At 43.2% G+C, this 18,479-nt stretch overlaps 1 protein-coding gene across 2 annotated transcripts in view; it reads right to left on the reverse strand.

Moving 5' to 3' along the window:
• Nucleotides 1-14,250: 14,250 nt before the first annotated feature.
• Nucleotides 14,251-18,479, reverse strand: part of LDAH (lipid droplet associated hydrolase) — a 95,165-nt gene continuing 90,936 nt past the window's right edge. The window contains exon 6 of one of the 2 annotated variants that reach the window (XM_081189201.1): nucleotides 14,251-15,600. In XM_081189201.1, coding sequence (XP_081045327.1) covers nucleotides 15,409-15,600 — 192 coding nt within the window. In that variant the 3' untranslated portion in view covers nucleotides 14,251-15,408. The remainder of the gene's footprint in view (nucleotides 15,601-18,479) is intronic. The other variant, XM_081189202.1, reaches the window with a different exon arrangement.

Below are 18,479 nucleotides of genomic sequence, written 5' to 3' on the forward strand. Positions count from 1 at the left end.
GTAAATAGTCTAGGCGGCACACAGTTCTCAATACTCAGTGCAGAGGCTGCTTAAATGCCCCACCAGTTTCCTGTGTGAACCCACCAAACATCTCTCTGGGGCTGCATGTTATGGAGGAAGATTGAGAGTGGTGGACCAGCCGTCTTTTAAGGCAGGTTGTCTGCCATTACCCATCTGCGATAACGTTTCGGAGGAGCCCCTGAACACAGTTTGGACACCACTGCTCTGTGACACCTCTCTTTCCCCTTTTTCCCTCTCCCCCCCCCCACATTCCTTGACTTTTCTTTTTTTTGGAAGATTGCTTGCCTCTAGTGGCATATCAAAGAAACGGGCAGCATGTTGTTTAGCTGCACAATCTCTTAGGCATAATCACCAGGAAGTAAGTGATTCCCTCTGCGTTCAGTGGAGTCTGCTCTCAGGGGAAATCTTGAACGCTTACATGGAGGCAAATCCCACTGAAATAAGGTCTTTACTAAAGTAATGGGGTACCTTGGTTGTTGAACAGCTTGGCTCCCGAACAAATTGGCTCCCGAACATTTTTTGGAAGCCGAACGTCCAATGTGGCTTCCACAGCTTCTGCTTGAGTACAGGAAGCTCCTGCAGCCAATTGGAAGCTGCGCCTTGGTTTTCGAACAGTTCCAGGAGTCGAACGGACTCCCAGACTGGATTAAATTCCAGAACCAAGGTACCACTGTACACAGATTTCATATTGCAGTGTAAGGCTGATATTGTTGTGTGTGCATAATTGCCTGGGAGTGCCATTGAATTCATTGGGATTTCTGAGTCGACATGCATAGGATCTTGTGTTGCCAATCAACAAATCCTTGCCCACCCATCTCCCAAACCCTGGTGGATTTTCATAGGTCTTATTTGGAGATGAAAATCCGCTAGCCATGCTTGGTGGATGGCCAATTTCTGAATTCTCAGGGCTTCTCTGATGGTTGTCCTGGCCTGGAAGTGTATTGTGAATACATCCCTTATTCCCTGTTAGATATAAAGCTGCTACATGTCAATGAGGGTTTGACAGTTAATGGAGCGCATGTTCTCAGCATCTATCCATGCCCGGAGAATGACTCACAAAATGCAAAGACAGCAAATGTGGAATCTTTTGTCTGCCCATCTCACTCTCAGCTTGGAAGACATGTTCCTGCTTTTTCATAAGTGATATAGGTTATCACGTCTTTGTACCAAGGCTCTCAGCCTAGGCAGGCAAGGCTTCTATGGGCAAGAGCATGGGCTAGATTGTGTTCACAGGCTGCTAGCTGACCACTCCTGATTTAAACTCCTCTTTACCCCTGTCAGATGTTTCTTCACTGGCCTGCAGATGGGAGCAGGTTAAACAGCATTTGTGGCCGAGGCCTCCAGATGTTGGCCTGGGCCCCTCCAGATGATATTGGACTCCCATCAGTCCCAGCCAGCATGGCGAAAGGCCAGGGGTGATGGAAAATGTTGTAGCAACATCTGACCAGCCACAAGTTCCCCATTCCTGCCATAAGAAATCCCTCTTTCCCTGATGTTGACAAAACCTAATTGTATAACTGGCCTCATCTTGGTTTTCTGTTTCTTGGTTACGCTAGAGCAGCAGTCTTCAGTTCTTCAAAAGACCCAGAATCCGCCTTTAACTCAAACATGAATTTGAGACCTGTTCCATATAACACCATATATAATTGTATGCTGTGTTAGAAACTCAGACATTTAATCTAATAGCCAAATGGCAGTCGCCAAAACAGAATGCCGAGTTGCAGTTTTTGGGAAAGACGGCTCTAAAGTCATATTTTTCAAAGGATTGACTGGCTGTGATTTATCAGTTAAACATCTGGCTAGTTCAGATGATCCAGGTTAAGAGCTTTGACAGCTTAAATAAGAAAAGTCACATACAGTATATATTGGCCTATTCCAACCTCTTTTTCTCAATGGTGACACAGACCATTCATAATGTAGGAATATTTTTCACAATGGTGAGCGGGGCAGTCGGGTGGGGTAAGTGAAGACAAGCTACAAAAATTCACCATAACGCTGTTCATCGCTCCTACTCAGGCTGCACAGAAAAAGCATTTTGGTTCCTGAAATTCATTCCAGTTGTGTGGATAAAGTATAATGATAGAATTCTGGAAAATGTGGTATTAGTGGGTGAAAACAGTCCAGAACCAATGACCACCAGGCATGCACCTCCTGATGGTGGAGATGTCAGGTACTATCCTGGCACCAAGCATTTTCACTTTGTCACAAGTGGCCGATAGTCAGCTGCAAAAATACACCCGCAGCCTGGCTAATTTCGAATGCTGTTTGTATGCTGGTAGTGTTGGTGTTCTGACCCACCTTAGATCAGGCTGCAACTTGGTAGAGTAGCTGAGGAAACTCAGCCAGATGGGTGGGGTATAATTAATTATTGGCAAAGGTAAAGGTAAAGGGACCCCTGACCATTAGGTCCAGTCGTGGCCGACTCTGGGGTTGCGGCACTCATCTCGCTTTATTGGCCGAGGGAGCCGGCATACAGCTTCCAGGTCATGTGGCCAGCATGACTAAGCCGCTTCTGGTGAACCAGAGCAGTGCATGGAAACACCGTTTACCTTCCTGTCGGAGCGGTACCTATTTATCTACTTGCACTTTGACGTGCTTTCGAACTGCTAGGTTGGCAGGAGCAGGGACCGAGCAACAGGAGCTCACCCCATCGCGGGGATTCGAACTGCCAACCTTCTGATCGGCAAGTCCTAGGCTCTGTGGTTTAACCCACAGCGCCACCCGCGTCCCAATAACCTGCATTATTGGTAGTGGGTCCCAAAGCCAGCAGCTAAAGATCAATGTGCTAGAGTATAATGACATTCTAGGAAACAACTTTTGTCTGTTGTCTATATCTGTTGATATAGATATAGCAGAAAGCTCACATTCATGGCTACGTTTATTGCCTTGCTGTTAAGAAGAATGCTTTAAATAGCCCAAATAGCCTTTAAGCCTAGTGGCCAACTCTTGCTAAATTGCATTAAATAAATAAAGGTGTTTAGGTAAGAGACCGGGAAGATTCCCCAAGTAAATGGCTTGGGCGCTGAGTCTTAGAGAGTCCATTGGTTATCATCTCCTGCTTGTACATAAATGTCACCAGTGACCAAACATGCTTTCCCATCCAGAGCAAGTAATGCCTTGATGGTTATGTCGGTTTAATCATGAACATGTTTTAAATGAAAGACTCTGGCCTGATTTGATATACATTAGCTTCTTATTTTCCCATGTGTTGTTTTCCGCTTGTGTTAGTTGTGGTGGTAGAGAGATTCACTGTTTCAACACTGAGCAGTTTAAAAATCTTTTTAGTTTATCCGAAAGCTGGAACATGCTCACTTCATTGGGTGCCCTCTGCTTCTAGGTGAACGAATAAGAATTTTTACTGTTTGCAGAAAATAAAAAATGGACTTTTTGGAGCAGAATGAGTAGGAATGTGCTAGATAGAAAGATGGTTCTATTGTCTTTTGTACAGCATGTCTAGAACCTCTCCCTCTCTCTCTGTTGCCATTCACTTCAAAGGAGGGAGAATTCTCAACATCCAGCCTTGGAAATGGGCTAAAATTTCTCACCATCTCTGATAACTGGCCATGCTGGTTGGGGGCTGATGGGAGACAAAGAGTTATCTCTGTCTTAACAGGCCTGGAGCTGACATCTCAATGAACAAGGGAAGCCTCATGCCTGTGTCTCTAAGGGCCATCATAAGGTCTTGGTGATTCAAGGCTTGTAAGTAGCACTTTTCTAGCAAAATATGGCTTTTCTCCCCCTGTGAGGGGAAAGAAACTGTAGCAAGTGCTTCCGTGGGAGAATCAACAAACCTGTTTCGAGGCTTGCACATAGAATCACAGAATTGTAGATTCTGTGTTGTAGTTAAACTATTCGGAACCCAACAGGGTCAGTGGAGCCGATGGTGTCTTTATAATATGTGGTTTATTTACACATATATACAACCTGAGCCTATGAGGGAGGAGCTCACAGCATTAACACCTGAGAAGGTCTTGCTTCTCCCAGAGTCACAGCCGTGGATTCAAGCAGAAATCAGGCATGGCTCTCTCTCTGGCTTCTGTCTGCTTCTAGCTTCTAGGTCAAGCACACCAACTCTGGTCTTTGTCTTTCTAACTAAAGATAGAGCCACTTCTTTTGTTATCTTAATGACCCATACTTGGCCCATTACCCAGAAACACCCCTGGCTATTTCAGTAATTGAATCCCTGTTGGATCCAGGAATTAGAAGGAACTCAGGAATGCAGTCTATTCCCCAAATCACAAGACCTGGTGTGTGTGTCATAGAATTGTAGAGTTGGAAGGGGCCACAATGGACATCTAGGGTTGCCATTTTGAAGAGCAAAAAAAGAGGACATGTCCTGGAAAAAGAGGACACATGGCAACCCTAATATTCCAACTTCCTGCAGTGCAGGAATCTTTTGCCCAATGTGGGGTTCAAACCCACGACCTTGAGTTTAAGAATCTCACGCTCTACTCCCTGAGCAGGGTCATTGCGATACCTGCTATTCAGGTTGCAACCTGGCGCCACGGCAAGCGCAACTTGAACAGGTGAAGCTTATTCCATCACTGCAGCTCCTTTCCAGGAAAAGCAGCAACTTTCACCAACCTAGAAGCACGTTCAGGAGCAGAAGCATAACAATCACCTTCAGAATTTTGTCTGGGCTGGCCCACTTCTAAGTTTTCCTGACAGTAATCCGAAACTGGATCACAAAATCAAACCCTGCTAAATTGATTAACGTAGAGAAGCAAGCCCTGATGTATACTTATTTGCATGTGCGTCCCTTATTTGATGCACATTCACTCACCTGCCTCAGATGAGGGCAGGGCCGGCCCAAGACATTTTGGCGCCTGAGGCCAACCACAAAATGGTGCCTCCTTCCCACCAGGGAAGAAAGGGTGAGTGAAGAGTTGCATCAGGAACAAGGAGGGAGTAATGGTCTACATCAGGATACCTATAGGATCTGCTGCCCCCTGAAGCGGTCATCTCACATTCCCTCATGGGTCGATGTGTGGACGCTTTTCTTGCATGTTCTCCAGGCCTGCATGGAAGTTTTTTGTTCTTGCCAAACCCTTGCAGAGCAAAGAATTCTGAATGGAGAATAAGGATCCTAACATGGCCAGTCATTACTTGCATCTTGGAAATTCACCAGACGCATTTTGCACCTGGCTATTAGCCACTTATGACCAAGTGAAGATGCCCGGGTGTCAGGATGGTGCCTGACGTCTCCACCATCTGGAGATGCATGCTTTGGGATTCTTGGATCTTGACTGTTTTCACACACTAGCAACACATCCTGTAGAATTCTATCCGCTATATTTTATCTGCACGATCAGAACGAATTCCAGGAACCAAAACGTTGTATTGAAAAATGCAACTTTTGAGCTGTCTGGCCCAGAAACAGCAACTAGGCTTTCCTTTTTGGTGACTGTAACCTTGGTTTAAGAGGCCATTCAGTGCCTAGCTTATATGTCTGAGTTTCTAAACACTGTCACAGCTGTCAACTTTCAGATTTGAAAATAAGGGATCAGCAGCCTCACCTGTCCCGGGGACAGTCTACGGGATATCTAACAATCCGGGATAGCAGCGGGAAAAGGCGCTGGAATAAGGGAATTTCCCGCCAAAAAGGGGAAGGTTGACAGCTATGAACACTGTAACTAATATATTGTTCTCCCTTTTGGAGGCAAGACACATGGAGGTATACAATAAAACCTGAGGCCTAGTGCTACTCCCTCAAAGTGATATTTTGTCATCAAATTTCTAGTGTCCAGAAACTGTTAGTTTTTCAGATAGGAATTTTATTCCACAGTAGGCATGAGGGAGGAGGAAGCCAGAAAGCCTGTGCACACTTCAAATTCAGGGGAAGAGAAGATTTTAGTTATAGTTGGAAGCCAGCACTGGAATGAACATCTTGTCAATTTGTTTGATGTTGGTCAGTCGGTCCCAGGGAGTGATATAGAAGATAGGGGATATCTTTTCCCAATGAGCTTCCACTAGCAGAGTCATACAAACCTTTTACAAACAGATTCCCTGCTGTGAGTGCATTAGAACAACAGTTCATATTACTATATAGTTTTAGAAGTTTATCATTATTTTGAATGCTTCCTTGCAGGCATAAAATCAGTGTCTTCTGCATCTAAGAAACTGACCCTAATTCAGCAAAGCTGAGGGTGGATCTGAGTGATCTGACTGTGAGAGGGAAAGTGCAGAAAGAGCTAAAACTTGGTGTCTTGTATGCGCATGTTTTAGAAAAGGGCACGACAGCCCAGGAGGAAATATTAAGAGAGCAGCATGCTGGTGAGATGGCAATGGAAGAGAATGGGGCAAAACTAGACTAGAGGAAACATTAGGTAAAGGTAAAGGGACCCCTGACCATTAGGTCCAGTCGTGACCGACTCTGGGGTTGCGGCGCTCATCTTGCTTTATTGGCCGAGGGAGCCGGCGTACAGCTTCTGGGTCATGTGGCCAGCATGACTAAGCCACTTCTGGAGCAGCGCACGGAAACGCCATTTACCTTCAGGTAGGTTAAAACCTGTTATAAGGAAAGGGAGAATTGATGACGAGGATTAAACTTTTAAAATATGTTCCTAAGAGGAGAAAGAATTTTAGGATAATTCTCTGTTCTGAACAACAGCAATGGAACATGAGCAGTGGGACTGTTGTTGCCATGCTAAACGGCTCGAGCACACCTTGTTGGAGGATTTTTTGCGGCTGAAAGCCAACTTCTGTCGTGCTCACAACCTGCAAAGCTCCGCTTTCACATCAGAGGCCTGGATAAAGTTTGGTATATATGTAAAGGCTGCTCCACACAATATGCATTTCCTGCACAATAGATGTTGTGTGTCACTATAGATTTACAGATTGTGATTTAGCCTCATCTACGATGAATAGCCCTGTTGAAATTGGTGGAACTCAGACATAGGTGCCAACTCGTAGGGGCCAAGGTCCCTTCCCCACCCCCGAAAATATTTGAGGTCGGGTCACCCCAAAGTTGGTGGGCATTGCCATTCAATTTGTGTGCCTGCACCATGGCATGTGATCGATTATGTCGGGCGGGGCTTACCTGCCCCCTCCAATATTTTATTCAAGTTGGCACCCCTGAACTCAGCTGTGCTGCACTGTTCTCTTTTGATTGCTCCCATTGAGATGAATGGGAATCATCTAATGGGAAGAAGGACTGTGGCTGCATTCTTGCAAAAGCTGCAGCTAATGAGGCATGCATGCACATAGTGGACATTTGGTTTTTTAAAAACAGTAACCCCCGGCTTGCCATTTAAAGTCTCACATGGCGTGTGCTCCTTGGACCTACCTACAGAAGCTATTCTGAAGCTAAAGAAACAACAGTATAGTAGCCTAGGTGTTTTGCAAAGCCATCTGTGATCTTGCTTTTGCAACAAGTGTTAGGCTGGATCTAGGCACTAAAATATATATATATATCAGGAAAACGCATTGTAAACCTCAAAATGGGAAATTGCATTGCCGAAAGACGGGAACTCTATAGCGCCATCTGGTGTCACATTTAAGACGCTTTCTTTTACTAATGCTGATGAGTCCCTAGACAACGTTTCGAAGGTAAAAGAAGAAAAAAATCTGCTAAACAAGCCGCAGTCTAATAAAGTAGGTACAAATGCAAGCAGACATATAGATACACGTGATCCCCTCTGCTCCCCACCCCAGTGGTTGGAATCCAGCATAATTTCATTGACTTTGCTGGAGATACGGCTGATTTACTGTGAGATTGGAATCAGGTTCCATGAATGCAACTTATTTCAAAACATGACCAGAGGGGAAGAGGGTGAAAAATATCTAGAATTAAAAATAGTGTTGCACATCTTGACATTTTTCACATTGTTGGGTTCCAAATAGTTTTAACTATAACCGTGGTCAGACCTCAGGAATGCCTCCTCAGTGAAGGACTTCTGTTGCAGAGCTTTTTGGCAACCCTCCTGGCTTTATAATCAGCATTTTCTCCAGTATCGTTTTTATACGTTTGAGGGTTTCTTTCTGCAGCGAGTGCAGCTACTGTTCACCGGAATCTCTGTGCAAAGGGCTAAGCATGTTTAGAAGTCAAGCCATCAGCAAGGAGGCCCTAAAGCTCTCAGTATTAGGAACCAGGCCATTAGCATCCGGATCTGAAAACTGCAGCCAAGGTTGGGACTGTTGTTCCTTGTGTTTTTCTTTCCCCCTTATCAAGAAACTAGATTCCATTTTTGCAGGAAACAGGCTGCATTCTCGTTGCTCCATATTTTTAATGACCCCTAGAGAAACGTTGTCAGAACATATTTCTCCAACTGGCTAAGGCAAATGCTTTTACTGCCACCACACTCCGAAGTACAAAAACACTGCTTGCCATTTTACCAAGGAAAGAGAGCTCCACGCCCACCGCTCCACATTTTTAATTTATACATTTTCTTCTCTCATGCGTAGAAAACCCACAAACAATTTTCTCTTTTCCCCTCTTTCCTATTTTTCATTCCGGTTGAAACTATCGTTTACTGTATTTCCATGTGTGTCTTTTCATTTTAAAAAAAAGCCTATTTTTTTCTGGATAAAAAAAATTATTTGGGTCTGAATGTGTGAAATGTTCTATGGAAGAGAGAAGTTAAGTGATGGTGTAAATGCATTGTGTGTATGTATTCTAAAATTTAAATAGATTGTACATATTGGATTGTAAATGAACTGTAAACAAGCAATATATATTTTCTTGAACATATATAGTGGTATATATTTGTTAAATAAGCAAACTTGTATACTCTTAATTAACCTTTTAAATATTTTGTACAGATAAGTTTATTAAATATTTTATTGATATGTGCTTCATTTGCCTTTTTTGATTCCAACCCCATTACCTGAAGCAGCGCAGCTGATTTTTCTTCCAACTAGAAATGCAATTTGTTTAACTGATTGCTAAGTTTTCCCAATAGAATCCTCTTAATATTTATCCATGTTTACTGCACTTTTCATGTGCAAACTACTTTACATTCTTTTGTGTGTGTGTGTGGTGCTGGTTGGGCTTATCCTTCCAACAACTTTGTGAGATAGGACACTTTTTTTAAAAAAAAATCATATTACACATAAAGGACTCCCAAAGTATCACTCAGTTTAGCTGTGAATTATTGGTACTTGTATCTGTCATGCTCAGGGCTTTTTCCCCCAGCCGGAATTTGCCAGAACTCAGTTCTGGCAACTCTCAGGTGAGAGCCATTGCCATTATAAGAGAACAAAGCACCTCTTTTTCTAGAAAAATAGCACTGGTCATGATGGAACATCCAGGAGTTTAGACATGAAACTAGAGCAGGTGTAAAGTCTGAAGATACTGTCTCTTAAATGTGCTTGGAGGGAAGGACGAAGAACAAGATCCATTCTAACAAGAGAGCTAATCTATGGAATGGATGGTATATGATAGGATTATATAGTCCTCCCTTCTGTGAAATAAGTGGTGGCACTTTATGTTTGCTCCACTTCTCCAGTACCTTCCAGGTATTGCTGGACTACCACTCCCATAATCCCAGTCCATTGGCCAGGTTGTCTGAGGCTGATGGGATTTGTAGTCCAAAAAAGTACCTGGAGGACCACAGCTTCCTCATCACTGACATACCGGAAGGAAATTGGATTGAGCAATGTTGTTTTTAAAACCACTGAAGGTGCTTTGATTGATGGTCCAGGTGTATTCACAAACTACTTTTATCCCACTGTCTCCTGTGCTGAAACAGGTTTCTGAAGCAATATAAAAGCCCAGGAGACCATTTACCGGAAGAGGATAGAGAGGATATGGCATGAGCAGAGGGCACTTTTCAAATGAACTTCAGAAGATGCTAAATTAGCTCAGTTGGTTAGAGCATGGTGCTGATGATGCTATAAGGTTGCAGGTTCAATCCCTGTGTGGGGCCGATGATCCTCTTCCAACTCAACAATTCAATGATCCAGCAAACTATTTTTAGTTTCCTACCTAAGATTAAGATGTCTGATGGGGATTTCCTTCATCCCACCCAAGTCAGGCTTGGCCTGAGCCTGTTTATTTTTTGAGATTAGGCATGTTCAGGGTGTTATTACTCAGACTGTGACCATTTCAATTCTGAATAACTTTGCAGATGGCTTTTTTAGAATGCACCAGCCAGAATGAAAAAAACAAAAGCACAAAAAACCAGGAACCTCCGCCATTCTATAATTATGCAACATTTTTATTAGTTATTGATTTTAAGTGTTAATATTTATTAAGTCTTCACAGTAACATGAAAGAGTATTTGCAAGCACTTTGGTACAAAATACAACATGGAGAAACCCATTCCTTGAATCATGAAACCAACAGACAAACTTAGATATTTCTCATGCCTTATTATAAGGCTACTACTGAACACCAACCATTATATTTTCTTATTATTATATTATATTATATTATATTATATTATATTATATTATATTATATTATTATATTAATTATATATTATTATTATTATTATTATTATTATTATTTCCTTAAAGCAAATACAATGGCATTTTCTCTCCAGCATTCCACTTACACATGTGCTATTTGCTCCATATAGGTAAAGGTAAAGGTAAAGGACCCCTGGATGGTTAAGTCCAGTCAAAGGTGACTGGGGTTGCAGCGCTCATCTCACTTTCAGGCCGAGGGAGCTGGCGTTTGTCCACAGACAGCTTTCCGGGTCATGTGGCCAGTATGACTAAACTGCTTCTGGCGCAACGGGACACCATGACGAAAGCCAGAGTGCACGGAAATGCAGTTTACCTTCCTGCTGCAGAAGTACCTATTTATTTACTTGCACTGGCATGCTTTCAATCTGCTAGGTTGGCAGGAGCTGGGACAGAGCAACAGGCACTCACTCCATCACGGGGATTTGAACCGCCGACCTTCTGATCGCCAAGCCCAGGAGGCTCAGTGGTTTAGACCACAGCGCCACCCACATTCCTTTACCTTTTGCTCCATATATTCTGCATTAGGGATGCAGGTGGAGCTGTGGCCTAAACCACGCTTGGGAAACTCCCTCTGGATGTAGAGATTTAGAAATTCCTCCATAAATTGGTCTGGTCCCTTTCCATACCAGCTTCCATCATCATATCACATGGCTTCTTGGTCACCTAGAGGAGATATCTCATCGGTTTGTCCGAAATCTCAGAATTTGCAGGGAAGTGAGTGGGCTAGGAGAGTTAATGTCTGAAGCCCCCACCGGGCACTACGTGTTCTTTCAAAACCACTATTAAACCATTTCCATAATAACAAAAATTGCCTTCAGAATAAACTAATAAATAGGACCGGTGCTTATTTTTCTAAAAAAAAATATGTCTGGGGTACTCTCATTTTGACTCAAGAAAATCACCATTTTATAGTTCAAATCAGGAAAAATAAAAACAGTAATTGGACAAAAGCATAAAGCTTCACAAAATGTTTAGGGCATGGGTAGGCAAACTAAGGCCCGGGGGCCGGATCCGGCCCAATCACCTTCTCAATCCAGCCTGTGGACGGTCCGGGAATCAGCGTGTTTTTACATGAGTAGAATGTGTCCTTTTAAAAAAATTGCATCTCTGGGTTATTTGTGGGGCCTGCTTGGTGTTTTTACATGAGTAGAATGTGTGTTTTTATTTAAAATGCATATCTTGGTTAATTGTGGGGCATAGGAATTTGTTATTTTTTTCTTTCTTTTTTCAAAATATAGTCCAGCCCCCCACAAGGTCTGAGGGACAGTGGACTGGCCCCCTGCTGAAAAAGTTTGCTGACCCCTGGTTTAGGAGTATGCGTCCCCCTGCGTCCCCCCAGAAAAAACCCACTGAATAGGACACAGGGTGGACTGTTGATGAATGACAGCCCCAAGGGGTGAAAAATGCACCAAAGATTTAGCATTTCTTGCGTATAATTTGCAAAACAGGCTTAAATCTATGAACAATCCAATGCGTGTAACTTGAATCATCTCAGTAAGCCTACCCACAGTAAGCACACCATTATACTGTGCTTCATGTCAAGAAAACAGAAGTACTCCTATGATTAAAATTGTTGGAAATCTAGATGTAGAGGCTTATAGCTAAAATCCCGCAATTATTCCAAGTTAAGTTCACTGAGATGATGGGATTGTAGCAAAAATGCAGAACCACCACATACTTCAATAAGGCTTTCTTGGCCAATGTTGCAAAAGGACAAAATTTTCCTGTTTCAATATACCAGAATCATAATCTATGTAGGCAGGATGTTTTTAACTAATTGTTGAAACATTTTAAGGGCTGGATTTCCCTCTTCTGGTGCTGTAGGTAGGCAACTCTGTTACTATGAACACACAAATATTTCTCTGCCGACTACATCTGACACACAGAAATATTGTAGGAATGCACACAGCTGTGTAAATGTCAATTCCTACACTGAAGAACAACACGCTTAAATTCCAAAAAACCCCTCCATCAAATTAAAACAAAATATTAGTAGGTTTTCTTTTCGAGCAACAGATTTTGCTGAAATAGACCAGGGGTCAGCAATCTTTTTCGGTCGTGGGCCGGTCCACTGTCCCTCAGACATTGTGGGGGGCCGGACTATATTTTGGATAAAAAATTGAATGGATTCCTATGCCCCATAAATAACCCAGAGATGCATTTTAAATAAAAGGACATATTCTACTCATGTAAAAACACGCTGATTCCCGGACCGTCCGCAGGCTGGATTGAGAAAGCGATTGGGCCGCATCCGGCCCCCGGGCCTTAGGTTGCCTATTCCTGAAATAGACGAACAGCCTTCTTATCTGCACAAGCAACAATATTTACAGAGATGAATCAGAACATTTAAGACAGCAAGCACATCACCTGGTCCAACATTATGTCCCCGTGAAGCACAGGTGCAAGTTATCATCATAAATATTCCAGCACCGCTACGAAGGGACAAGGAACCCCCTTAATCCTCTTTCTGATGCTTGCACATGAAGTCAGACCATTTAGCTCAGTATTGTCGACACATGACTAGTGCCACACCACTGGGCCCTCTCACACTGTTGTGGCACAACAATAGCTGGAAATGGGGCATGAGATGAATGGTCATGGGTTGAATCGCTATGTGTGCCTACAGAGATTTCTGCTTTCTTCCACACAGGATTTTGGGCTCGTGATGTCACTGCCCGCCATTTTGAGTGCCGCTGCTGGCAACCATTTCAAAATATTCGGTCTTAAGCAACAATGATTTTTCTCAAAATTCCTATTTATGATGTCCAAAATTATTTCCATTCTCAGATTTTTAACAAGAGCATCTTGGCTATTGCAAATACTAATACAAGGTTTTAAGGTGTTTGGGGTGTGTGTGTGTATTGTTATACATTTTTAGGGTCTATTTTTAGAGTCACAATGAATTCCAGAGATAAACCACTGACTACTGGAATGAGTATAGAGGAGGGCAACTAAGATGCCCAAGGGTCCAGATGTCAAGCCTTATGAGGAATGGTTGAAGGAGCTGCACATGTTTAGCTTGGAAAAGAGGAGACTGAGAGGAGATATTATAGCCATTTTCAACTATCTCCAGGGCTGTCACATGGAAGAGGGAACAAGCTTGTTTTCTCCTGCTCCAGAGGGGAGGACTCAAACCAATGGCTTTAAGATACAAAAAGTGGAGATTCCAACTAAACTTCAGAAAAAACTTTCTAACAGTAAGAGCTCTTTTGACAGTGGAATGGTCTCCCTCGGGAGGTGGTGGACTCTCCTTCCTTGGACGTTATTAAGCAGAGGTTGGATGGTCATCTGTCATGGATGCTATAGCTTAGATTCCTGCATTGCAGGGGGTTGGAATAGATGACCCACAGGGTCCCTTCCAGCTCTAATAATCTATGACTCTATGATTCTATGCAGTGCATTTTTTCTTTTAAAAAAAGTTTAGGGGTACTCTCATTTTGACTCAAGAAAATCACCATTTTATAGTTCAAAGTGGGGAAAACAAAATGGACAAAAGTACAAAGATTCACAAAATGTTTAGGGATATGCGTACCCCTGTGTCCCTCCAGAAAAAAGCACTGATTCTATTATTCTTCCCCAAATGGATGAGCAATGGTATACAATGTCAGGTGGCAACTGGTCAATGCCAGCTTTTTGAGACTGGGAAGAAGTGATCTGGAAGGTATAGAAAACCATATTCTGGTTTGCGAAAAAGCTACTCAGCATTCTTAATTTATCAGCTTGCTTGCCCCAGCCAAGTAGGAACCTGTTAATGAAACTGACAGTAGACCTCCTCCTCCTTTATTATTATTATTATTATTATTATTATTATTATTATTATTATTATTATTATTATTATTATACAATTCCCACCCTGCATTTGGAACACTAGCAGATAAGGGGAGAAACAATAAACTAGGTTAAAAAAAACCTTGATGGCTAGGTTTTTATTTGCAAGGCCATATTTTTGTATGGAGGAGCATTCAACCCATCATGTGACTCTGCTACTGCAGTCCCAAGTATTATGGTCCACAGACAGGTTTCTTTTCTCACATGTTGAAAGAAAAGAGGCCCTTAAGAACTGAGGGCAGTTTAGAAGGCTTATTCTCTCACCCAGTTAATTTTCTTTCTTGGGTCTCCTGAAAACTGAATATTTTAAAAAGTGGAATTGATAGGAAAGAGTTTGGAATGGAATTAGCAGACTGAAAAAAAGCAACAACCACCCAGTAATTTGTGGCTTATATGTACTCAGAACTGTTTCAGATATTCATGTATTAAATTTTTTTCTCGATGCCTCTTTTAAAATTTTATACAAAAAACTTTTCAAGGAAGTATATGCACAAAAAATAATCTCCCTGGCATTCTTTGAGAATATTTTTTTTAAAAGTGAGATAAAAAGGAATTTAGAGCTTGGTGCTGTGGCCAGCAAATGATGAGCTTTATCAGGATTTTGCTACACCATACTGAAGTATTTTAACATTCTGATCTTAGGGCAGATTCACAGTGATTTGCCCCTGAACATATACATTCACAGTATTGCATTTGAAGGGATATGAAAGCTCTGTTTGTGATGCTTGACCTGCCTTGACTTTCTCACTCAAGTCTCTTGAGGTTGGGGGAAAACAACAACACATAATTTCATATGCATGTCTGAAACTCAACCTCAACCACTCCTTTCACCTAGGGGCTTGCTCCCAACTGGTAGCAGTGATTTATCTCATGCTAGTTTCGTGAGCCAAGGCCGGTAGCATACTCTTGTTTACGGTATTGTTTTGCATTTGACAAAATTCATTCGAGACACTTACAACCACTCCTTTGGGATTCAGAGGGTCAATGGGACTATCTTTCGGGCCACAAAGTTCCTTTGTGGTGCATCCTTTAGAGGAAACCAGCTGCAACATAGAAACGTAATGAGGAGCAAACATTTTCAAGTATAATCATACACCCATAAAACAGTTAAAATACTTCCCGCCCTGTTGCTACTTGCTTCACCCCTGTTTACAGCCTAGCCAGATCATCTCGCACCCAGTCTGCAACCATTTCAGCCATCTCCTCACTGGAGCCAATGATGAAAGCATGTTGGAATCCTTTCTCACACAATCGGATGTCTCCATCTGGGAAATCCCTCTTCATCTCTTCATAGTATTGCAGGGGACACCAGCGGTCTACAGTTCCATAGTAAAAAGTCAGCTGAAAAACAAAACAGAGATAGGATAGGCGAAAAAACAAACAAACCCCACACACAAACCAAGTAAATATATCAGAAGAAAAGACAGGGATCGATCTAAGTGTCAGATGGGAAATGGAAATTTGGCACCCTGGGATGGCTCAGTTGGTAGAGCACGAGATTCTCAATCTCAGGACTGTGGGTTCAAGCCCAACGTTGGGCAAAAGATGCCTGTACTGTGGTACCTTGGTTCTCAAATGCCTTGGTACTCAAACAACTTGGAACCCGAACACTGAAAACCTGGAAGTAAGAGTTCCGGTTTGCGAACTTTTTTTAGAAGCCGAATATGCTCCAATTTGAGTGCCACACTTCCGTTTTGAGCGCCACACTTGCATTGTACAGTGGTACCTCGGATTACATACGGTTCAGGTTACAGACTCTGCTAACCCAAAAACAGTACCTCGGGTTAAGAACTTTGCTTCAGGATGAGAACAGAAATCGTGCGGCAGCGCGGCAGCAGAGGGAGGCCCCATTAGCTAAAGTGGTGCTTCAGGTTAAGAACAGCTCCAGGTTAAGAACACACCTCCAGAACAAATTAAGTATGTAACCACTGTATTGCAATTGTAGAGGTCCTCGTGGTCCCTTCCAACTCTACAATTCTATGATTCTATGACTCATTGAGGGACACGGGTGGCGCTGTGGGTTAAACCACAGAGCTTAGGACTTGCCGATCATAAGGTCGGCGGTTCGAATCTCCGCAACGGGGTGAGCTCCCGTTGCTCAGTCCCTGCTCCTGCCAACCTAGCAGTTCGAAAGCACGTCAAAGTGCAAGTAGATAAATAGGTACCGCTCCGGCGGGAAGGTAAACGGCGTTTCTGTGTGCTGCTCTGGTTCGCCAGAAGCAGCTTAGTCATGCTGGCCACATGACCCGGAAGCTGTACGCCGGCTCCTTCAGCCAATAAAGCGAGATGAGCGCCACAACCCCAGAGTCGGCCACGACTGGACCTAATAGTCAGGGGTTCCTTTACCTTTACCTTTATGCCTCATTGGACTGCCTTAGCCTCAGTTTCTGTTTAATGAACAAACACAACAGTGACCTATACAAGAACTCTAGGGAAGATCAAAAAGCATCGTGCATACTAGGAATTCTACAGCATCATGATGCTCAAAATTTCTCAGATCAAGAAGATGAAATGCGTAGAGAGCTTTTCAGCAAAGGCCCCAACCAGGAGGCAAACACACGTTGCACAGGGCCAGCAGCCTGGAATGGCTGGTGTGGGTGCAACTCTGCACTGTAGGACAGACAAGATCTTTACCCGCCACCTTGTACTGCAGATGGAGATTTTGCTGAGTGCTTTGCACATGGATATGGGTCCAGTCCGCATGCAAAATTATGCTCTCAGCAAGGGAAATCCACAAGAAGGAGCCTGGGGTTCTTTCATGCTGCGCTGGATCTCAAGGCTGCATGCCAAAGCACAACAAGGGGGAAGTTCATAGGATTTGCATCAAGCAAACCTGCTTAGGACAGGATATTTCTATGCTTCCCCCTTTGGCATGTTGGGCTCAACAATATATGATGCTGCATGGGTTGTTTGCTATCGCAATTAAAAATTAAAATAAATGAAATGATAAAATAAAACAGCAGGGTGTTGGGGAGGGGAGGTTTCCTTTTCCACCAGAGTCCTGAGGAAACTGGAGAATGTTTGTAGAGTGTTTTAAAAATCAGTACAGTGGTACCTCGGGCTACATACGCTTCAGGTTTCAGACTCCGCTAACCCAGAAATAGTACCTCGGGTTAAGAACTTTGCTTCAGGATGAGAACAGAAATTGTGCTCCGGCGGCGCGGCGGCAGCGGGAGGCCCCATTAGCTAAAGTGCTGCTTCAGGTTAAGAACAGTTTCAGGTTAAGAACGGACCTCTGGAACAAATTAAGTACTTAACCCGAGGTACCACTGTATAAACAAGTGAACAGACTAGCAGGACTTGACTCATGTCCAGCATGGTAAGAGAAAGGAGGAGATAAAGAGTAAGAAGAGTAGAATTTGGTAACTTAGAGTATGCGGGGAGAGGTGGCAAACAAAAGATACCAGAGAAGGAGAGGAAGGGAAGTCCTTACATGTTTCTGTTTGTTTGCCCTTAGTTTGTCATGGTTTCTTTTTCATTTTACTCTCCCAGCCCCCTTTCCTTCTTCTTTTTGAATTGTATGTAAAAACGCAAATACACATTTTTATATAAAAAAGAAACTTTCCTCAGCCCCTCCATTGGAGGTGATAAATCTAAGAAACAGCTAATAGAATCAAAGGCTCTAATCCAGCGAAGGCCAAACTTGGCCCTCCAGCTGTTTTGGGACTACAATTCCCATCATCCCTGACCACTGGCCCTGTTAGCTAGGGATGATGGGAGTTGTAGTCCCAAATCAGCTGGAGGGCCAAGTTTGGCCATCACTGCTCTAATCTTAACCATGGTTACTCAGATATACCGTATTTTTCGCTCTATAACACGTACCCGACCATAACACGCACGTAGTTTTTAGAGGAGAAAAATCCGTAGGCACGCCACCCGTAGGCATTCCCTCCATAACACGCACAGACATTTCCCCTTACTTTTTAGGAGGGAAAAATTGAGTGTTATGGTGCAAAAAAATACGGTAGTAAGTTCTACTGAATTCAATAGGACTTATTCCCAGGTGAGAGAGGGCTAGGACTGCAGCTCGGCAGAACAATCCTAAGTAGAGGAGGCAGACAGTTAAGCCGGTGGAAGCAGTGGCATAGCGTGGGGGGTGGGGTGGGCACAGGGGCGGTTGCCCTGGGTGCAAAATTGTTAGGGGGAGCAAAATTTTACCACCCGGTGCTGCCTTAGTACAGCTGTTCGCTTCCGTTGCTGGGATCCATTGAAAACGCGTG

The sequence above is a fragment of the Podarcis bocagei genome (genome assembly GCF_964188305.1).
Source record: "Podarcis bocagei genome assembly, chromosome: 3".
Lineage (NCBI taxonomy): Eukaryota > Metazoa > Chordata > Lepidosauria > Squamata > Lacertidae > Podarcis > Podarcis bocagei.